General features: G+C 58.8%; 1 protein-coding gene across 1 annotated transcript; it reads right to left on the bottom strand.

Annotated features, from left to right (window-relative positions):
• Positions 1-1,073: 1,073 nt before the first annotated feature.
• On the bottom strand, positions 1,074-21,937 carry VPS37C (VPS37C subunit of ESCRT-I). Its single transcript, XM_037515701.1, is given in 9 exon segments — positions 1,074-1,345; positions 1,348-1,470; positions 1,473-1,802; positions 1,805-2,012; positions 2,572-2,654; positions 3,304-3,475; positions 6,249-6,286; positions 6,289-6,346; positions 21,867-21,937. Coding segments are annotated over 8 exon segments (1,278 nt in total). The 5' UTR covers positions 6,341-6,346; positions 21,867-21,937.
• Between the last annotated feature and the right edge of the window lie 878 nt (positions 21,938-22,815).

The following is a 22,815-nucleotide window of genomic DNA, read 5'->3' as shown; positions in this document are numbered from 1 at the left end:
AGAAGGTCAAGTTTCCTTGTGGGCCCCAGCTCCTCGGCCGCCAGATGCTAAGCCCTCGAGGAGCGGACATTGCAAGGCACATGTGACATCCTCACCCCCAGCAGCTCGAGTCCGCCCTGGAGACCCGGCTCTTGCCGGAGCCGCCAAGTTAATGCTTCATTCTTTACCCCCTTGGGCCTGTGAGGCCACTGCTTATTGCTGAGCACGCTCTAAATCCCCGGCGTGCTGGAGGCCACAGTGACACGGAGTCACAGTCCCTGCCCTTGACATGCTGAAGACAAGAGAAGCAAAGACACGGAGCCCGACACAGCGGTGGTGTTCTAGAAAGCACCACTGGGGAAGCGACTGTTAGGGCTTCTGCTGACATCATCTTTAGCTGGGGAGCGGGTGGGGAGTTATATCCGGGGCTCAGAGGAAGGGGATGAGGGCAGGGCTGCTGCCAATGAGATTCAAGGCACTAGAGGAGTGACTCAGAGGAGTCAGCCAGAAGTGGAGCACCCCGAGGAGGGGGGGAGGCTGTGGGAGGGCAGCCGGCCCTCCACTCCTAAATGAGCTCCCAGGTGGCCAGTTTCCTGGGCCACAGCTACTCGCTCCCAGCCACAGGGCACAAGGGGGTCCCCAAATTCTCCACCAGTGCAAGTCAGGTTGGGGCCCACCCTCACAACCCTGACTTCTCGATGCACAGCACCCGGCCCCCGCGCATCTGACATCAGCCTGTCATATCAGGTATGGCTTTAAGTCACGTGACAGTGCTTGAGCGTCCTGCTGAGCTGCTCTCTCTCCCCGCACCCGGCCCTGGGCGTGGGTGGTGCGGGCATCCTCAGGGGCCACACACACACACACACAGAGCAGCAGCCCTCGGCATGGGCACCACGTCGAGAGGCCAACACCAGGGAAAGGCGGGGGGAGCCAAGGCCAGATGTAGGGAGCCTCATCACCGAGGTGACCCGCATTGGGTTCGGTGCCGCGAGTGTGGGGCACAAGTAGATGATCACAAACACACGCCCGCTCACACACACTCACGGAGAGGTGTGAACTCCCAGTCGGGCTCACGGCGCAGAAGTTAGAGCCAGTCACTGCAAGGAGGCGCCCCCTTCCCCGGGAAGGTCGATGAGTTGTGCCCACTGTCCCCACGGCCCGCAGGGCCCCAGCCAGGTGCCCCAGGTCCCTGCGTGCCCCCACAAGTCCATGAGGAGTGCCAGCTCCACTCCCAGTTTCACCTGGAATCTCAGGAGGGTGGGCCCAAGGCTGAGGGACAGGGGAGGTAGGGAAGGGCCAGGCCAGCCTCTAATACCCAGCCAGGCAGGCCCCTGAGGCTGGGGGAACCCGTAGGGAGGGGTGGGGCGGTGGGATAGGGCGGCCGAGGCAGGCCTGAGGGCTGGGGCGGGCCTGGGAACTGGGGCTGAGTGGGGTACGGTGGCTTGCCTCCCGTCGAGGGGTAGGACGGCTGCTGAGGATAGCCAGCACTGGGGCGCGGCCCCCCGCCAACGGGTACCCTGGGCCAGAAGCACCAGCGGGGGCCATGGGATAGCTGGGCAGGGGCGGCGTGCTCCTCTGCGGGGACCAGGAGTAGCCCCCAGCAGCCCTGGGTGCTGGCTGGGCTGACGGGTAAGCAGGGCCCATGGGCCCGCTGGCGGGGGGCTGGGGTAGGGCTGGGACAGCGCGGGAGGGGAAGGGGGCCGGCGGGAGGGCGCCATGCGCCGTGGGGCCTGCGGGCATGCCGGGAGATGGGCTGTAGGGCAGCGGGTAGGGCAGGCCTGCCGAGGGCGGGGGCGGCAGTGGCTGTTCGCCAGCCACAGGGGCGTCGCCTGGGGGGCCGGGCGAGGCGGGGGAGGTGGGCGAGGAGGAAGAGCATCCCCCGCCAGCTCCGGAGATACTCTGGGCCTCCTCATCACCTCCTGGAGCTTCTCCACACGGACCCGGCGCAGGTGGGACAGCATCCTCATGGAGGAAAAGGTCTCCAGGAACGTTTCCAAGGGCACCTCACCCTCCAGGAACTTCTCAGCCATGGCCTGGAAGACATGAAGGCCCGTGACAACAGGGCCAGGGGCTCGGCTGCTCCCGACCTGCTCTGATCCCCACCGGCGAATGGCTCCCCGAGGCCCTTCTCCCTGCAGACAGACTGGAATGCACTCCTGGGTTCACCCCGATCTGCCTCACCAGAGTCAGCTCCCGGAGGGCAGGGACTGTCTTGTCTAGTCACCGCTGTCCCCACCCTGACCTGGTGCCAGGCCCACAGTGGGCACTGCACACGTGTGTTGAGTGACAGGACAAACACCGGCCACTCGGTCACTCGAGCAGGCTGGCCTGGAGCTGGGAAGACAAGGCAGCCCGGGAGAGGACAGTGGCTGGGGCCAGGCTCCAGTCCTGGGTCTACAGCCACAGCGCCCCCTTCTGGGTCTGCCAGCTGCCGGGGTCTTGTGATCCATGGCCCAATTCAGCGGCAGCTCCTGAGATCCGACTGGGCTCACTCATCCAAAAGGGCTCACTCCTCTCTGCGTCTACTGCAGACACCCGGCGCCCCTCCACGGGCTCCTGCTCAGGAAGAGGGGGTGTCCGCGGCTCTCTCACCTCTGACTCTTCTTCGATCTTCATGCCTTCGATTTGCAGAAGGTCTAGCAAAGTACTTGGCCGCAGTGTTGAAGAAAATTTCTCTGGAAGGGAAGGCAGAAAGGTCGACATCTCAAAAGAGCTCTGGACTCAGGCCTGGCGGCTGAGGTTTCAGCAAAGTCTGTGGCCTGTGTGCACTGAGGCCCTGTCACCGCCCCGGGGTCTGCTGGGCCCCTCCTTTCAGTCCAGTCCCCTTGGGTCTCCTTTCTGAGCAAAGGGCAGCTCAGCGCGGCCCAGCCACTGACTAACCAGCTGCCCAGCAGCAGCCTGGGAAGCAAAAGGACCCGGACTTTGAAATCCACCCCCACCCCAATCCTGCTCTTCTTCCTGGGGGAGGGTGACCAGGCCAGCCCCCACCCCTACCTTCAGCCGCGCCGAGACTGAGCTGGCGAGCTCAGCACAGGACGCAGGCTCGCTGACTCAGAGCCCCACAGCAGCCTTCCCACTGCCTCACGAGCCCCGTGCTTCCCACCCGAGGCGAAGATGACAACCTACCCTTCCTCGGCTGCTGAAAAGCGTATGTAAAGCACTTAGGGGCGGGGACGACCATCAGGGAGCTGGCCCATGGGGAAGGGAGAAGGCACCTACTCTTCCACGCTACTCCACCACTCTCCCGTCCAACCTTGACAGAGACCCTGAATTATTAACAGAGGCGCCCCCCGAGTGCACACGCCGGGGATCTGGCCCACCTACCCAGCTTGGCCTTCTGCTCCTGGCACCGCTCCACGAGCTTCCGGAGCTCCTGGTATTTGTCCGAGAGATTCGAGCGGCTGATCTCCAGGGGACCCTGGAACTCCAGGTTCTGCTCAGCCAGGCTGCGGTTGGTGGCCAGTGCCATCTCGCGTTCCAGCTGCAGGTCCTGGACCTAGAAGAACAAGCCACTGGACCGTAACAAACACCACTGCTACCACTCACCTCCAGCCGCTGGGTCAGGGTTCCTGGGATCCTGGCACACAGTGGGGTCCCCTGAGCTTGGTCTAGTTCTAGCCCTGGGCAGGGCACGCAGACACAGGCACCTTCCCGAATCCTCCACCCAATGGTGGCGGTGGTGGGCACAGGTGGGAAGCGGGCGCCTGGGGGCCAGGCCCACCATGGGGTGTGCAGACTCCAGGGAGGTGGGGACCCATTTATATCAGAAAGTCAGCGGCTTTCAGGCAGAAGCAACCAAAAGTCCTGACCACTTATCCCAAGATTCAGGGTCAAGGGGCCTACTCTGAGGTGGACTAAGGGCCCAGCCAGACCACAAGATGGACAGATGTGGTCCCAAAACAGTGAGTGAGAAAGCCAGGTGACAGCAATTCAGGGAGACGTGTCCCTTCCTCCTCGGCCACGTGTGAGCACTGCAGAGAAGCTGTGCCAATGAGGCGGCAGAGGGGCCACCAGGGGCTGGTGGGGTGCCCCCATCAGCACAGCACAGGGGCCACCCAAGGCCCTAAGGCCAACCTCCATGGCTGGACAGCCCCCTGACAGCACGTCCCCAACATGAGCAGCAGCCTGCCCTCAGCTGGGTCCTAGGTTGCCACTGGCCGGTGAGGTGGCAGCCACAGGACCGCGCCCACATCCAAAGCCCCTGCCATGACCCAAAGCCCCATCTACTCTCCAGGGAAGCCCCTCTACCGGGGGCGGAGAGCATCAGCCCACCACCCCTGAAACAGTGAGGACAACACACCGACAGCACACGGGCCCAGAAGAGACTCGGGCCTGCTGGGGGCTCAGGCCAAGCTCAGCAACACCAGCTTGCCTAGGGGAGCCACTGTTGGCATCGCCGCCATGACAGCACCTGATGGACAGGCCGGCTTGGCTTGTCCACCCCTGACATGGGGGGTTCAGAATAGGGGGCTATGGGAAGGCTGAGCTGCTGACCCCTACATAGGGGCTCGAGCCCTGTGCTGGGGCAGGCCTGGGCCTGCTCCTCCTGCGCCATCCAAGTTCCAGGCTCCCTCCGCCCCGCAGACATGGTTGCTGGGGCACAGGGTCACGGGGCTGGATTCCTGGGCCTCCCAGGCCAGAGCTGTGCTGCCACAGACAGCAAGCTGCCCCCCAGAGCCGCCTGGTTGGCTGCCACAAGCACCCACAAACACATGGACTCGGACGTCGACGCTGGGGAGTCTGCCTCGCGTTTTCATTAGCGAGGAAAGCTTTTCTCCCCATATGTGCTGCCAGAGTGGAAGGCCTGAAGCCCTCTGCTCAGCTGCCCCTTGGGGGCCCCTCGGGGCCTCCATGGATATGCCTCTTTACACATCCACTGCCTTTCCCGAGTCTTAACCAACCTTGTATCACTTCCCCCAAACCTTGTCTTACCCACTTCTGCCTCCTCTCCCCACAGTATCCCCAAATCTTTCTCCACTAGGGGAGCCCCCCACCCGGCAATTATGGGGGTCACTAAGACAGTTCAAGCACTCCACCCAAAGAGCTCAACCTCACCGCTCAACCTTCCACATGGCAAGGTAGCCCCCAACCCACTTCTCTAAGCAAGCTGCACACCCCAACTAAAGGCACCCCACCTCTCCTGGCGGCCCACAGCGACACCATCACGCCCTCACAGCCCTGGTGGAAAAGCCCGTCAAAGGGGTCTTGGAAGCCTGAGGGGCTCATTCTCCCGAGTTTTCTCTTCATGCCGGGAGAGTTGTTCCTGCAGATCAGTGAGGCCCAGCCGTGCCCACACAGTCACGCTGCCTTTGCCCAGAGGTGTCCCTGCTTATGCTTCCCACCACCCGCGCGTTCCTCACAGACCCCGTCAGCTGCTCGCGGGGCGGTCGGCTGACTGTGCCTAGTGAGGCCCTGCCGCCACCCACCCTGAGAGTCCGAGTGGGCCGGGAGCCTGACCAGACTCGCCAGCTTCCGTCCTGCTGAGGGAGCTCAGGGCGAGGACAGACCAGCCTTGCGCAGCTCCCACGCCTCTCCCCTCTCCTCACAGTCTGTCCAGGCCGCAGCCCCACGGAGGCTGCTCATTTGGGAAGGGGGCCTCCCCCAGAGAGAGCACAGTGAGGTGGGGAGCAAGGCAACCGGCCCACAGCCCGCATCTGCAGGCCGCAGAGAACGGGAAGCGCCCTGGGAGGCGAAAGCGGGAGCGGGCCTTCCCGTTCCTCAGTGTGAACTTACAGACCACACACCTGCTCACCCGTGAAAACGAAAACACATCCGAATGCTAATCAAACGAGCTTGCGTATCTGCGCCTGTGACGCCTCCTAATGCAGGGGCGGGAGGCGGCAGCTTCCAGAGCACGGACGGCCCGGCCGCTCCCAGCATGCCTGTGGGTCCATCCAGCTCTGTGGCCACATCCGGTCACCGGACCTCACAGAGGAGTCGGGTCAAAGAGACAGGAAGGGCTTTCGAAAAGCATAAAGCTCTGAGACAGAAGGGTTATTTTTATCCCCCTGACGGGAGCTGACGAGGTGCGCTTACGACAGGAAACGGTCAAGCAGGTGAGCCCAAACCCGACATGAGCCCAAACCCCAGGCCGAGAAGGGCTCTTCCCAGACGCCTGCCAGCGGGCCCTGGACTCCCAGCACTGGCCCCTACAGCTCCAGAGGAGCAGGCTGGGATCTCAGGGGCTCCCTGGCTGGGTCAAACCAGAGATCAGCCATGGGAGGGAGGGGGGGGGAGGAACGTGGCCTGTCCCAGCTGCAGACCTTTACCTCGGGGGCCTCCTGGGCCAGACGGTCAATGGCCTCGGGTCATTCTGCATCTCCTCCAGCTCCTCCAGGGTCTTGTCTTTCAGGGTCTCCATCTTCCCCTGCGAAGAGAAAAAGACACTGCAGTGGGGGGGGGGGGCAGTGCGGGGTAAAGGGCCCCCTGAGCCCAGAAATACAATCGGTCGAAGACAAACGAGCACTGCAGGGGAGGCTGAGGAGGGGCAAGGCTCCATCCAGCACTGTTCCCGCCACCCGATCCATCCCCACTTGTGGGAGATGCCAGCCGCTCCTTCCCCAGAAAGCGGGGCTGCTGCCCGAGGCCAGACCACAACTCCTGTGGTGCTGAACGAAGCTCTCCAGGGGGCAGCTGGGACAGCAGACAACGGGAAAGAGCCAAAACTCGGCCGGCGGCCACCACGATGCCAGCATGTGCTCTGCAGGCGTGTAACTCTGTCCGAACCAGAAATCACACTATGCCGCGGACCAGCCCAGCAGCAGTGGGTAAATCGAGGCACTCTCAGGGAATGAGCGAGAACAAGCACGAGGTGGTCGAAGGAATTAGGGCGAGGGACGAAAAGAAAGAAATGACACACAGACACACTCTGAGGGAGTGAAAATCTGAGTGTGATTTGCTGGAATTAACTTTCTCTTTTTATACATTATTTTGACCATTACATAAGATTATTTTTTACAGTTTGTGGTTAATTATACATGAGATTATTACATGCAGTGAAACATAACAAAAAACAATATGCACCATTTCTAGATTCCATTCATGTACAATCATCAATAAATCAAGTTCACACCGAGACCACAGCAAGAGAGGTCTCCTTCGTCCTAAACCATTTTTGACCCTCAGGTCTTTCCTATTAACCTTAGTTTAAACATTGACTCAACTATTAATTTTCCATCTACATTGTGTATTATGTATATACTATAATATGGATATTTCTTTACTATTACTTATAACTATTTCTGTTGATTAAATTTACTATTATAAAATCACAACAGCTATTTCTCACATTTAGATTCTTAGGCATTTTCTGTAAGTAGCCAAACCAGTTTAAGGTAGCAACTGGGCAGTGAAGCACAAAGCTATTGAATTGTAAGCTAAAGATGAGCGGTGTGGTCTCAGCAAGCTGGGCAGTGTCAGCTGGAATACAATGGCATTGCTTTATAGCAGCCATCTTCTTCTAAGGCCAAAGAAGGGGTTTTTATGAATCCCCTCGGGGACTGCGCCTGTCTTAGGTTGTCAGGAGTCGCAGACACTTGTGCAGGCAGTGCCTTCTGTCGTCTGCCCCCGATCTTACCCGTCATTGGCTGTCCAGTCCAGCGCCCAGGGGAAGGGGGTCTTATGTACTCTGACTTTCTGGGTCTGAGTAACTGCCACCCTTTGTTCAGCATGCTCACTGACGTTCAGCAGCAGAGGCTGCCGCAGGGGCAGAAGCTGCCACAGTTCCTTCGACCACCCCGTGCTTGTTCTCGCTCATTCCCTGAGAGTGCTTCGATTTACCCGCCGCTGCTGGGCTGGTCCGCGGCAACAGTACTCTGCAAGCACCGGGCCTTCGAGGACGCCAACGTCACAGGCCCCGGCACATCGCTGCTCACTGAAGTGCGTGCACCAGCCACCTGGGGTTCCCCCCAGCAGCCTCAGCAACTGCTGCCCTCTTCACATGCCACAGAAACAGATTGTCACGTGTGTCCTCGCTGGAGTGGAACAGAACCCCCAAACACCCCCCCACACTCCCCAAGCAGTCAGGAGGAAGAGTAACTCACCCACCCAGACAGAACATCTGCTGACATGGAGCTGCCTCGCAGTCCTCAACCTGTCACTGCCTGGGGGGCACCGGTCGGCAGGGGCAGAGGGGTCACCCCAAGAAGAGGAAGCACAAACCCACCCGGTGCTCACTTCCTTTCTGCGGACAGGATCTTCTGCTTTTCTATTTTCTGGACGTGCGTGTCAGGGCCTGAATGCATGCGGCTTTTTCTCATGACAAAGTTATATTCATTTTCAAGAGACTCCAGCACTACAGCAATCTGGAGGCCCCACAGCGCTGGGTCACGGGGAGCCGGCACCCACCATCCAGACAGGGAGGCATTTGGGAATTAAAGACAGTTGTGTGGCCCGAATAACCTTCTCTGGGTCTCAGTTCCCCCCACCCCAACCCGGGGCGAGTGCACTGAAAACACACGTGCCAGACAGGGCTCAGGAAGTCAGTCTCTCGCTGGAGATGCTGAACCGGGGCCAGATTCTGAGAAAGGAAACAGCTCCTTGCTAGTCGTGTGGCAGCAGAGGCCTCGGTGACTGCGCTGTCTCCCCTCAGCCTGTGAGGTGGGGAGCAATCAAGCCACCCAGCAGCCAAAGCACAGTCCACACCTCACCCTGCTGCTCTGAGACCCTCGGTGCAAATGCTGGGGCAGGGGACCTGCGGACGGTGACACTGCCAGGTGCCCAGTGAGTGGCCGAGAGCAGGACAGGCAAAGTGACATTGTGAAGACGCAAAGCCACGTCAGCAGACTGGGCTGGGTCACCAGACCTAGCCTGAGTCCAGGGCCTGCCTCCTGCCAGCCATGGTAACATCCCTGAGCTCAAGGGCAGCCCCTTGAGCCAGCGTCTGTGAACCGGGCTGGCCCTGGCCGGTGCAGGATGAACCAGATAAGGCAGGCGCGCAGGTGGAGCTGGCCTAGATCAAACCATCTCCACACTACAGGGATTGCCGAGCGATGACTAAGGCCTCCAGCACCCAAAGCTGTGACCCAACCCTATCCCGCCCAGGGAGGGACCTGCCCCAGGAGAGGGCAGGGCGGAGCAGAGACAGCCCTGGGGGTCAGCAGCTGGCCAACCACAAGCCATCTGCACAAAGAAGCCAGCGGTGTGGAGGGCTCCCGGGCAAGGGGAGGCTGCCAGGCACCTGCTGGGAGGCCCTGAGCAGGCTACCTGGGTGGCCCCACTCTCCCCCAGCACTCACCCTGGGGCGTTAGGCTCCACGCTGCCAGGGAGGGAAGGTGCAGCCCTGAGCCACCAGTCACAGATTTTCTGGTTTCAGGACCCCCCTTGGCTCCAGACCCCCGAGTTTTTATTGATGGGGATTTTTTATTTTTTAAATAAATGTCTGTTGTTTTTTTCCAGTCTATGGTATTTTTTTTTTTAAGATTTATTTATTTATACATGCACTGGGTACAGTCAGAAGCGCGGGAGGGTGAGAGAATCCACCAGAGCCAGAGCGGGGAGCAGAGCAGGCAGAAGGACCCGAAGTACACTGCTGAGGGGAGCAGCGGGCGGCAGGAGAGGTCTGCGCGCCATGTGGGACCCTCCGGTGGCTGGGGAGCAGCTCAACCGCTGCGCCACCGGGGAGGCCCCCTGATGTGGATTTTAGTGATCAATATTTATCGCATTAATTAGAAAATTAAGTCAGGAAATGTTCGAACAATATGCAAGCACCCACATTCCACTGGCCACAGAACAATGACGTCATCACGTGCATGTATTCGCCAAAAATTCCACTGTCCATTCACTGGAGAAAGACAGCAAGAAAGGAAACTCTTAATTATGAAAGTCGTTCTGGACTCATAGATGGCTTGAGAGGGTCTCAGAGCTGCCCCCCAGGGGCCCCACACATACTTAGAGAACCACTGGCCTGGAGGTTAGAATGGAACTCTAGGGCCTGACTGCCTGGGTTCAGATCCTGGCTCTGCCTCTTACGAGCTATTTTAACCTCTTGCTGTCTCGGTTTCTCCATCTGCAAGACAGCAGTGCCTGGGACAGTCAGCATGGGGGGCGCTCACCTTCACACCACCTTCCAGGTGTGCACCCAGAGTATCACCCTTGCCCAATCTCGCAGAGGAGGCTTGGAGGAGCCCCAGGGACATGCCCCACCAGCCCAGATTGGGGGGGAGGGGTCTCAGAATCACCTGAAGTCCTCATGTAAAGCCTGAATCCCGAGTCCTAACTCCAGGGTTCTTAATGGAATTTTCACGTTTCATTCTAAGTGGCCCAGGTCAAACTCGTCTGGCATCTACTGCCTTGTTCTCCCGAAGGAACTCAGAGTGCACAGCCCCATCTGACAGAGGAAGAGACTTGAGGGTAGTTCCTGCAGAGGCCAATGCAGATGTGGGCTTCATCCTCTGAGCAGTTCCTGCTGCCTCTGCCAGGCCACCCAGGCACTTCCCCTCAGTGCCCAGGGCTGGCTCGGAGTGGGACCGTGACAGGCACACCGGGGTGCATGAGATGGGTCCCTCACTCCAGGATTCCAGCACTGGAGTTGCAGCCCAGTGACAAGGGCATCACCAAGGGAGGCAGCACTGGAGGCCCCGGCGGGCCCAGCACCACGACCACATTACTCGACAACCCAGTGAGGCCCACGCTGTGGCAGAGTCACGTGGCGACCACAGCTGCAAGGCCAGGCCAGGGAGCCCCCACAGGGCAGCCAAGGCGGAGTAAGGCCAAGGGGTCCGAGGACCCAGCCAGAGTTTATCTCAGCAGGACACAGGCAGCCGGGAGCATTTATGGGGGTTTCCTCCAAGAAGATTTGTTTTGATTATGGGAAAATCAACAAAACAAAACCTTTTTAAAACAGTCCAGTATTTTACAACGTTCTGATGTTTCCTCACTGGGGCTGATAGGAGGGTGTCCCTGAGCCTCTGTGGAGCTAGTCGGGGCCTGTCCTTCTTGGCCTTGTAGGGAACCCGCAGGGAATGCGGCGCTTGACAGAAGAGTCTGTGAAAGCAAAGCTGTCAAGCCCCCACCCACAGGCTTAAAAGTCCCAGTTCACACAAAGCAGGGCCTGATGTTGCTAAAACCTGCATGAGGCCGCCGCCCGCTTTCACAAGGGACAGGGGTTGGGGACCGCTATGGTGGCGGCTGCAATGACGTGACTTGTCATCCAATAATTGGCCAAGCAATAAACAGATGAGCGAGCGAGCCTCCTAAGGCACTGCTGGCCCGGGGAAGAGCCACGTGACCCCACTTCTTCCAAAATGAGGCGTATTCAAGACCCCACTCAATTGTGCCAAACATGCTTTTCCTGGGGACTCACTTGGCCAGCTGTCAAAGGGGTGAACCACCTCTGAGGGTCCCGTGGCGCCTTTCTTTGCAATCAAAGCCTTGCAAACGTGCCCATTAGTTTATACAGTGAGTGAAGCACACACGGGCTGCCTGACTACACCCATCGCAGAGCTGAAGTGAAGCCCAGAAAGAAACGGAGGACGGGCCGGGCTCCTGGGAGCGGGGACCCAGCAGGCAGCTCTCATTCCGTAACCAAGCGCCTGGCTTGAGCTTCGAGGCCCGGGTATCCACGTCCCAGAGGGCCAGCCGAGTAAACACCGAGCCGACCTCACTCCGGTAAGAGCCAGGCTGCCACCCCCGGCCCCTCCAGGTGCCTTGTTCTCAAATCCTGGTCATCTGGAGGCCACGTGTGGCTTCCTTTTCTGTCTCTTTCTTCCTGTGTTTTAAATTCCTGCTCCAATGTTTTAAACTCACCCATAAAGAGCGAGCCGCTTGAAACCTAAGCCCCGCCCTCGACCGCAATAGAAGCAGGCCACCCGGCCCCTGTCGCCTCCCCTCTCCAACCTCGCTGTGGTCCAGGTGTGTTGCAATAATAAGCAGTAAGACGCCCTCTTCACTTTCTCAGCGTCCCCTGGCGGGGCTGCTGAAGGGCATCTGGCGATCACAGTAAGAACCAAAAGGACCGGTCCAGCCACGCAGCGCTGGTTACGCAGGGCTGACACGGCCGAGGCCGGCACAGAGCAGTCCTGTCCGCTGTGGCGGTCGCCGAGAGGCTCAACCCCTTCCCCTCTGAGCACCTCTGCCCCTGCTCTTCCACCCCCGCGAACAACGAGGAGAGTCTAGTTAGAAAGTCGCAGAGGCTACGTGCTCACACAGGCACCCCAGCCTTCGGGGCTCCGGCCCCCTTTCCCAGGTGAGGTGACTCACACCTCGCCCTCCGCCACACCCTCAGCCCTGGCAGCAGGTGCACCCTGTGAGAGGCAAATCAGCACCACCCCACCCGGGAAGCTCCCGGAGCACACACCTGCCCCTCAGCGCGCGCGGCAGGCAGGGCCGGGGCCTGCAAGCGCGTCTCTGGGCCCACCATCTGGAAAAGGAGGGGAAAAGGCAAAATTTGCCCAAGGCCCGCAAAGCAGGTGCCCCTGAAACCTGGGCACCTGCCCCTGCAGTGTCCTGCCTCCCAGCCACCAAATGTGGCGAAAAAGCCAAAGCAGCAGGTCTCAGAGCAGCCGCGACTACGGGAGTGTAGGGGAAGGTAAAAAGCATCAGGCTTTTCTGCCCTCCCGCCATTAGGATGGATGATGGATCCCTGCGGTCCCGAACGCGTGCCTGACGGCGGGCACCTGGAGTGGGGTGTGCGCATGCGTAAGCGGGTACACCTGGCCTGAGAGACTGGGCTTACAAGGGCGGCGTCAAGGGGCTGCCAGAGGAAGAGCAGAAACCAGAGAGCAGCAGAGAGGACGAGAGTGAGAGAGCGAAAGAGCGAAAGTGACGCAGAGAACGCCAGAGAGCCCAGAAAGAGTGAAGACTTGCTGGAGGCTGGGAGGCCTACCAGCCTCCCGGCCCCCCAGCACCCCTGCCTGCCGTGTACCCAGTAAAATCCCAATAGAAGCCTGCAAAACCCCCCGAGGGCCCAGGACTCCTCCCTCACCCATCTGCTCCAATCATAGAAATCCTGCTCCGTCCCTGTCCTGCCACTACAGGGAGTGTTACTGAGAAGTTACTTGGGGAGCCAGAGACCTTGGGCTTTTGTTTCTGGAGGACCTGCCCTGACTCGATCCCCTTCCAATTAACAAAGTGCCCAGGAGGATGTTGGGTACTCTGAGGGCTGTGGGGTGAGGGGGATGGAGCCCACTGGTTAGGGAGGTGAGAGAAGAGTTGAGCTGAGAAGAGAAAGCCCCTTGAAGGCAGGAGAATGACTTGTCACCTTTGTGGGTTTTTTTTTTTTTTTTTCAGATTTATTTATGCATACAAGAACTGGGGTACAGGCCAGAGATGTGGCAGGTGAGAGGATTCACCAGAGACACACTGGGGAGCAGAACATGTGGATCTACTGAAATACACTGCTGAGGAGAGCAGCGGGGAGACGGGAGAGGTCTGCCGCGCCATGTGGGTCAGCTCCCTGGCCGGGAATCGAACTCAGGCTGCAGTGGCTAGCGACAGATTGATAGTGCTGCGACTTAACCCCTGCACCACCAAGGAGGCCCTTTGATTCCCAGGCCCTCGACGGGCACAGGCAGCCCATAATAACACTTGGGGAGGAAAGAGTGGGCCAGGAGGGGCTGACCACATTAGGAGGTCAAGAAGTGCTGAGTTCCCACTATGTGCCAGCATGGATTTACCATGCAAAACCAATGCTGAGCCTTCAGGTGCTCAGACTGGTTTTAAAATGTTAAGGAAATAAAAATAACCACGGTGAAGACACCTGAGAAGGGCCGTGGCAGAGGAGGCAACCAATGGCATGGGGAGTGGGGAGGTGGCCTCTTGGAGGAGTGGGGTCCAGCGCCCCGGAAGGTGGCTGCTCCTGTGGGGGCAGGGGCCAGGGTATGGGGGCGGGCACTCAGTCCCCGCATCTGCTCAGACTGGCGAGGCAGGCGGCCACCTGAGTTCACAGGAAACAGGTAACAGGCAAGGCGCCACCACACCCCTGCTGGGGTGAGACCTGCATTCAGAGATCAGTCTGGGAGAGAAAATGTCACAGCCTCCTCGCTAACCAGCCTGAGAAGCAGAAGAGCTTGCGTCGCTTCCCGGCCTTGGTCTCTGCAGCTTTCCCTCCGCCAGCGCGCACAACCTGCGGGGCCGGTAAGGACCCCACAAGGGCAGCGTGTCAGAGACCAAGCCCCATCATCAGAAGGCCGGGGTGCACCGCCAGCACCATGATAACACCCCCACAGGGAGGAGGGCACCCAGAACTCTGCTACACCTGCCACTCTCTGAGGGGGGCTAGAAAACCAGACCAAATGATGCCCCCACTCTCACATCTCAGCAGTTAGCTCAAAGCTGCACGAAACACTGGGTGAGCGGCCGTTTGCAACAGAGATTGCCCCTCCGTGAGCCTCGCCCCGGGAGGACAGTTCCGCAGACAGGAGCGGGATCACGGGCCCAGGTGATAAAGGCCCAGGTGTGGGGCTGACAGAGCAGGGGCAGGGCAACCAGACCCCAGGAGCTGCTTTCCAGCCTCAGCAGGACTCCCCGGCCAACCCCAGCAGTCTGTGCCTCAGCAGCTTCCCCGTACTTTAAACCATGACTAAATTCATCTTGTGCCTTCAACACCATCTAGAGGAAGACAGCGGGCCGGGGCAGGGCCAGGGGTGTGGGGGGAAGGAGACTGCAGCGCCTGGAGCTGGGGAGGGATGCTGGGAATAGTAAAGTCAGGGCTGCCTTCCAGGCCTGTCCTTTGAGGGGTGTGGGGGAGCAATGGGCTAATAGCTGATGGTTCCTGCTCAGTGAGGAGCTTTCCCAGGATCATTGAACTCAAAAGCAGTTTCAAGTGATATCAGATCCCCACAAGGGCAGGCCGCGCGGGCGCTCAGGCGGAGGAAGGCCTGCTGGTGCCTCCCATGGCCCCTCACCATGTCCCCTCCACACAGGAAGCAGAGCAGCAAAAAGCAAGGACTCTGGAAAGAGGACCTGGGCTTGCAACTGCACCCCGCAGCTCTGTAAGTGAGCTCTTGCGTGGCCCTGATCACGCTGGTCACCTCGGTTTTCTTGTCTGGAACATGGGTGCCCCGGTGATGGTGCCCCTGGGGGTTGTAAGCCTCTGAGGCGCACACAGCCCTGACGCAGTCTTGCAAGCTCAGGAGCACTGAACAAATATCATTCTGCCTCTTGGAGTGGGGGTGGTAATCTGAAGATGGGGTGACTCCTGACACCCCTCAGCCTCAACCTTCAGTCACGCAAAACGACAGCTGTCATCGAATGGTAACAGGGAATGTGTTTCCGTTTTCCTGCTCTACCCAGGAGCAAGAGCTCCAGCCACTGCCTCTCCCCAGGGCAGACACCTTCTTGCCAGCTCCGCAAGCCTGACTTAGCTGAAGGAGAGCTTCTCGTAAATCTCCCACATCCACCTGTCATCAGAAGCAGCCATTCCCATAGCAACCTGCTCCACAGGACCAGCCCAGGCCGCCCATGTCAGGAACCCCTGCAGTTGCCCGAGAAACCTTCCCTAATCCTGCCGCTTCGTGAGGAAACAGCGGCTGACCAGAGCCGGGCTCCTCAGCCGGGAGGCCGCCTGCCGCGCACCCCACCACCAGGTGTTCGCGGCCTGACTTGCCACAGAGAGCTGATCAGATCACGGTGCTCGTGTCCGAGGCCCAGGACCCTGGGGAAATGACCTTCCCCACGATTTGCAATGTCAGCAAGTAAGCCCAGAAAGGAGACCTGTTCACTTTCCATTCTAAGAAATGGCAAGTGCTGGGGTGGAGAGCCCCAGTTGTCTTAAACAGTCAAGACAGCATGAAGGGCAGTGGAGAAAGAGTTCAGGGCCTTAGAGCCAGACACTCCTAGATTTACGCCCCAGAGTGACCCTCTGCTCGCGATTTGACCCTGGGCAAATGACTCAGTCTTTCCTGCTCTCCATGGTATTACGTCCCACCAGCTCGGGTGTTTGTGAGACTTAATGGGAATGGAGACCATCTCTGGAAGGACTAGAAAAACCACCCAGCAGCAGGCCCACCTTGGGGAGGCACGAGGGAGCACACTCACACCTTACAGTCGGCAAAAGCTGCCTGACAACCCCACCAGGCCCTCGAGTGGAAGACCCCTGAAAGGGGTGTGGCTCCCCTTGCTTCAGGCTCCAAACCCATCTGAACAGTGGTCCTCAAACAGAAGGTGTCCATGCACCTATGCGGGGAATGTACGTTATCTCAGCAGGTGTTCTGAAGACAGTCACCTTCACATACATATTTACATAACGCCCACATGCTCCACTGAATAAGTCTATCTGGTCGCCCCTTTTCCCAGAGCCAGTGCCCCCATCTGAGAAGATGTGAGAATGAGAAGCCCAATGACAATGCCCTTTAAGCCCCCATTTAATGTGGGGGTGCTCAGGAAACTGACTTCCCCACGCCACAGGCTGCCGAGACTCCCAGCACTCCCTGCGCCTGGAGCAGAGGGCCACACAGCCTGAGCCCCCTCCCCTCTCACCTTTACTTTCCTTTGAGGACCCAGCCCATCCCCTTAAGGCACTCCTCCCTAGCCCCAGGACCCTCCACCCCACTGCCTCCAGGGGACACATCACCCTGTTCTGCCCCCCAAGCCAGATAACCTTCCCATCGCCTCAGCTTCTGGCCTCTTCTGAGCCTCGAGGCCACCTGAGGTCCCCTCGCCAGGGGCTAGCTAGCTGTCCCTCCCATCTGTCTTAAGTGCACCTATCTCTGCCTTTGGCAAGCTCCAAATGGGCCTTCTCACCTCCTGTGTCTCTTACAACCACCTGGCAGGCACCTCTGGGCTACGGTCTTTCAGAAGTACCCTAAAGTTGGCTATCTCTTCCCTCCCCCAACCCTCATCTCCCAGGCCTCGGCGGAGAGCAGCCGTGCAGCCAGGGCCTACTCCCCTGAGCTGAGCCTGTCAAGCTGCTTCCAGCTGCTTTCCAGTACCAGCTGTGCCCCTCCTGCTGTTATTCTTAACTTTTTCAACTTTTTTTAAAGAACATCTTTGTTTTGGGGTTTTCCCCCCAAGCAAAACATTCTCCTAAACTCTCCCCATGCACAGAACAGGTCACAGAGGACAGGCACTGGCTCAGTTGCCCCTAAATCTCAAGGGGTCCCTGAGGCACCTTCCCAGACAGCAGTTTGAAAACCACTGCCCTAGCTTCTCACCTCTGCTGAGCTCACCAGGCCCCTGCCCAGACCCTCCTGCATCCCCTCTGGGCTGTGCAGCCTCGGCAGGGGGTGGTGGGGAGCTGAGTGATGAATGCCGCCTGGTACCCTGCATCAGGAGAGCCGCTGACATCTGCAGGAAGGCGGGGCGGGCACTGGGCAGCTGGAGGAGGAGGAGGAGAGCGGATTCCAGGCTGAGGGACTGGCAGGAGCCGGCGGCAGTAGAGCCAGGCGCTGCGTGAGGGCAGGGGTGGGGGCAGGCGTGACCGCCGAGCCCTCAGGTCCTCTCCAAGCCTCAGTGTCCCGACAACTGTCCCCAGCTAACGTGCATGGCCTCCTGCGACAGGCGTGTCCTAGGTGCGCCCCACTGCAACCCACAAGCCCACGCGGCCACGGAGTACGGCCCGGGACACCGAGCGGAAGAGCCTGTGCCCACTGGGGTCTCACAACAAGCAGATGACGAGGCAGGACGGGAACTGTAACTGAGGCTGTCAGCTTCAGGGCACGTTCTCCCCCGACGCCCAACAGCCTCGCAGTCAAGTCCAAGTCCGTGAAACACAGGCCAGTCCTGGTAGAAACCTGGTAATGCCGCCATTACTGCCAGCTTTCGGCCAGACTTCTAAAGAACAGAACCTGTTGATGTTCAGGAGCTGGCAAACCGCTGCCCTCAACAAACACGAGTGACACTGACTCTCCTGAGCTGGGGTGCGAGCCCTGGCGCTCACCCCACACGCACGCCAAAGCACCTGGAGCAGCACCTCCTTCTGACCTCAGCCCTGAGGGGGAAGCCCGAGGATTCAAGGCTCAGGTCTAGACAGCAGGACGCCCTAGCTCTCGGTCACTCTCTGGCTGGGAGTTCGGGCAGGTTACTTAATCCTTTCATGCCTCGGTTTCTTCTGTACAGCTTTTCTAAGGACACAAGGAGTGGACACCCCCACAGCCCTATATGCAGCTCTCAGGCTGGCCTCAATCAACAACCCTGACTTTCACTGCCGTGGCTGAGCCCACACTCATCCATTCCCACCTGCCACCCAAGCGCTTCCCATGTGGGCATGGAGGAGAGGGCGTAAGGCTCCTCCAGAGACAGCGCCAGCCAACCCAGCAACACAGCTCCACGGCTGAACAGAACTCGGATCGATAGCCTTCAGCTTCAATCAATATGACGGCCAAGAAACAGGTTATTTAATAAGTGGCCCATTCTTGAAACTTGCTGACAGAGAAGCACAAGCCAGTTCCTTGGCAAAGCCTCTTCTTTCTCTAGCCTGTGACTCTGGCGGGAAAAGAAGCACTCCCCCTGCCCCCACCCCACTGTCTGTCTCTATGAATTTAACTACTCTAAGAAGCGTATGTAAGAGAAATTATGCAATGTTTGTCCTTTTGTGACTGGCTTGTTTTTGCTCAGCAACCTTTCTTCAAGTTTCACCCATGTTGTTGCATGCGTCAAAATATCCTTTTTGAAGGCTGAATACTATTCCATTTTATGTAGCTACCATGTTTTGTTTGCCCATTCATCTGCCAGTGGACATCTGATTTGCTTCCACCTGTTGGCTATTACGAATAGCGCTGCTATGAACAAGGGTGTACATTTGTTTGAGTCTCTGTTTATAACTTCTTTAGGGCAAATACCCATAGTGGGAATTGTTGGATCATATGGTAACTTTATGTGTAATTTTCCTGGAGGGACTACCACATTATTTTCCACAGCAGCTGCACATTTTACATTCCTATGGGCAATAAATATGGGCTCTGATTTCTCCACATCCTTGTCACCCTGCTGGTTTTGCTGATAACAGCCACCCTCATGGGTGTGAAAAGGTCTCTCGTTGCCCTTGATCCTCCTTTCCTTGATGCTGAGTGATGCTGAGTAACGCCCTGTGCTCACCGGCCATTTGTATGTCTTCTTCAGGGAAATGTCCATTCAAGGCCTTTGCCTGTTTTAATCAGATTGTTTGCTTGCTTATCACTGAGTTGTAGAAATTGTTTATACAGTCTGGCTATCAATCCACAAAATGCTAGTTTTAAGAGCTGAACTGGTGATAATAAAATAGACTTCAGAGCAATGAATACTCCCAGGGTCTAAAAGGATCACTTCATGATAAAAGAGGTCAATTCATCAAAGGAATATCACACTCCAAAATGTTTGTGTACTTATTCACAGCACTGTGAACCACATGAAATAAACCGATAAAACTACAAGAAGGAACAAATTCCACAAAGACAGCCAGAGGTTCCAACGCGCCCTTTTCCATAATTGACAGGACAAGTAGAGAGAGAAGCAGGAAAGTCTTGAACAGCACGGCTGGCCTTTGCTGACACCTATAGACACGCCACTCCACACAGGTAGGAAGGCCCTTCCTCTCAGTGCTCACAGAACACCAAGGTAGGCCGGGGCCTGGGCCACCAAATAGTAAACTGAAACCATTCAAATTCCACAAAGCACATCCTCTATTTACAAAGAAATTAAGTTAGAATTCAATGTTTACTGGACAGGAGGAAATGAAGTAATAGTATCCAGCTGTTTTGCCTCTGTGAGACCCCTCAGCTTGCAGAGGAAGAGGCACAAGATCAGCAGGGGAACTGCAAGTACTCACATGTACCTGGGGGATCTGTTTGAAGTTCTTGGTGGAGTCTTTCCTCTCCTCCCTGACCCATCCCAAGCCCCAGGGGCCCCCACTGTCAAGCCCCAGCTAAATCACGACAAACCTGTTTGCATATGCTCAAGGCTTTCTCATAAACCAAGGAGACAGATAAAGAGGAGAGACGTGCAATGCGGGGAGCCCACGCTAAGTCAACATGCCTTGGAAAAGCCTCAACGTTGCCACTACAAAGGTGTCTCCACCATGGAGTAGCAGACCAGAACTTTCTGGAAACTCCAGCCCTAGGAGGAGCAGAAATAAACAGAATTTCCAAGAGAGCTCCAATCGGACTAAAAGATGGTCTTCAAATGACCTGATTATGTTAGTCTGGAAAACCCCTGAACTATAGGCCAACAATGTCCGGAGATGATTCATATGGCCACTTACCCCCGGTGCCCTTTTAATGACAGACTGTGGGCAGATTAGCAAATTGCGCAGTAGTAAGCAAAAAGAAACAAGATTCCTTAGACATAATCTCACTTCCAAGATCAGCAAATCTACAAACTCCTTAAGGCAGTGCTTCCCAAACTGGTCTTGCAGTAAGAATCACCCAGTACACCTTCTAAAAATACTGATTCCTGGGACCCCACCAACCAGATCTAAGTGAGAATCTTCTCCAGGAACTGGGGTGTGTGTGGGGGGGTGTCTGTATTTTTACCAAGTATCACAGATCAGGCAAGTCCATTAGCTTTCAAATGAGACTGATGGTTACAAATCCCAACTTGGCCACCTATTGGCTGTGACCCTGGTCAATTTACTTAACTTCTCTGTTACATCATCATGTAAAACAGGATTGCCACCCACCTTGCAATGTTTCCCAGAGGTCAGTGTGTTCACAAAGCCCCTAGAACAGTGCCTGCAGCACATGGCAGCCAAGCGAGAAATCAGAACAAATTGCTACCTAACAAAAACAGCTACTGAAGCTGTCAAGATGACAAGTGTCTACTAAATGGAAACCACACAGGCACCGAGCCAGACTTCCAAGATAATCTAGGAAAAAAGCTTTTCTGGGCACTGGTGGCCAAGAATAAAGACTCTCACAACAAAGACTTCGCCATCCAGTTATCACCCCAAGTCCTCACTCCGGTCCAGAACCACAGAGCCCAGGCTGTGCAGGGCGACAGCTCTGGACAACAACCAGAGAAAGCCCTTCCTTCCCAGATCCTTCTGTCACCACCATCTCCAGCCGAGGGCAAAGTCACACAACTGAGAGTGGCAGCATCTTGGGTTCCCCAGTAGGAAATGAGAGTCCTGGAAAAGAGGATGGCAGCCAGCGAAGGAGGCCTGGGTCAGCCAGCGGATCACTGAGAGACTGCGGAGGGAAGGACAGTGAGCCTGGGAAGTGTCCAGAGCTCCAGGTGGACATTCTAGGGTGAGTGGACCAGGACGCCGTGTAGCTGACAAAAGACTGGTGCGGAAACCTGAAGTATGGTCATTACCTGCCAGTAAGTCACCACATAGCCCCGGGCTACCGCTTCCCTGGTCATAAAATAGGAAAATAAGCACCCACTGATGGGAGGTAAAGAGGAGCCAGGCACACAGCAGAGACATGTATCCAACAGAGACACGGACACCCAGAGATGCTCCGGTGTCCTCTGCGCCCAGGAGGAACCAGTCCAAGCTGCAGACACGCTCACACACACCACCGCCCTCTGAACCCGGCGGGGCCAGGGGTAAAGATTGGTTAGTGATGCTGGACGGCTCGAGGCCGACTCCAGGTTAAAGGATAAGAACAGACACAGCTAAAAGCCCCGTCCTCCCCGCGCCCCTGGACAGGACACCGCGGGAATCCAAGGCCAGAGTCCCCGCGGCCCTGCTGTGCCCCCCGGCGGGTCGGACCCCACCGCAGCCTTGTTTCCCCGTCCGGACAGCGGGCAAACTGGCTCCAGGGTCACGAGACGTGCCCAGCGAGACGCTCGCACTTGGGGTGCGGGGTGGAGGTGAGGGGGCGCGGGGCCGGAGCGCCCTCCCCGGCAGGCCCGGCCGCGCCCCCTCCATCCCCTCCCTCCGGCGCGCGGGGCAGGGGCGCCGGCGTCCGCGCGAGTCACGCGCCCCTCGCGCCCAATCACCGGCCTCCGCCGGGGGGGGCAGGCAGGCGGGGGCGCGCCGGCAGGCACGGGGCGCCACCCCACCCCGTCCTCGCCCCCCGGGCCCCGCTCACCTGCCGGGGCCGCCGCCGCCGCGGGTTAAACCACAGCCGGCGCCGCACTTCCGGGTGCGCAGCCCGCCCGCCGGAAGTGACGCCGCCAACGTCCGGGCGCCGGAGCCGGGCGCGCGCCGGGCCCCTACCGCGCCGTCGCCGGGCGGCCCTGAGTCGCCGACACGCCGGCCCCCCGGAGCGCGCCCACGCGGCCCCCCGGGGCCGCACCCCCGGGCGAACCCACGAGACCCCACCGGCGCCGGCGACCCCCCGGCCCCGCCCCCGAGGGCTCGGCTCCGCCCAGGGGAGGCCCCGCCCACGGGGCGGAGTTCAGGCCCCCGGGGCGCGTGCGCGTGCGCGGCCGTCCCGGCGCCTCGGCCGTGACGCGCGACCCCAGGGCTCCGCGGCCTGGCGTGGGGGGGCCGCGCTCGCCCCCCCAGAAGAGGGGCCCGGCGCCCACGGGACGCCCTCGATGCCCCGAGCTCGGGCTGCGGCCCCAAGGCCGACCGGACGCCCACTTGCGTGACTCCGCGTGGGCCCCGCGGCTGGAGTGGCCCCGACCCGAGCGTCCCCGGCTGGACGGCGGGCGCCTCGGAGCAGCCTGAGCGCTTCCCCGGCCTGGCCTGGTTCCCGGGGCCCTGGGGCCCGCCTGGGCCGCCCCGCCTGGGCGGTGCTCCGTGCATCGCAGAGCCGCCTTCCGCAGGCCTGGGCGCTGGCCCCGAGTCCGAGTGCCAGGACTGCGCCCCCTCCCCTGGGCAGCGTGTCCTGAGCAGCCGGGGCTGCCGGTGAACCCCACTCCCTGTTCTGCCCCTCGGCAGCGTCCATAATTCTGGTTTTTGTAAAAATGAAGCCCAAAAAGGAGCGCTTCTTAGACCAAGGAAGCGCGTGTCCCCCAACATTCAGAGCCACAGCAGCAGCTACGTTGAACCACTGCGCCTCTCAGTCCAGGGGGAAACCGGCCCGCAGCCAG

The sequence above is a fragment of the Talpa occidentalis genome, unplaced genomic scaffold (genome assembly GCF_014898055.3).
Source record: "Talpa occidentalis isolate TD23 unplaced genomic scaffold, MPIMG_talOcc4v2.1 talOcc4.17, whole genome shotgun sequence".
In the NCBI taxonomy this organism is placed as follows: Eukaryota; Metazoa; Chordata; class Mammalia; order Eulipotyphla; family Talpidae; genus Talpa; species Talpa occidentalis.
Note: the sequence above shows the minus strand (reverse complement) of the source record. Positions and strands in the feature narration are given on the sequence as shown.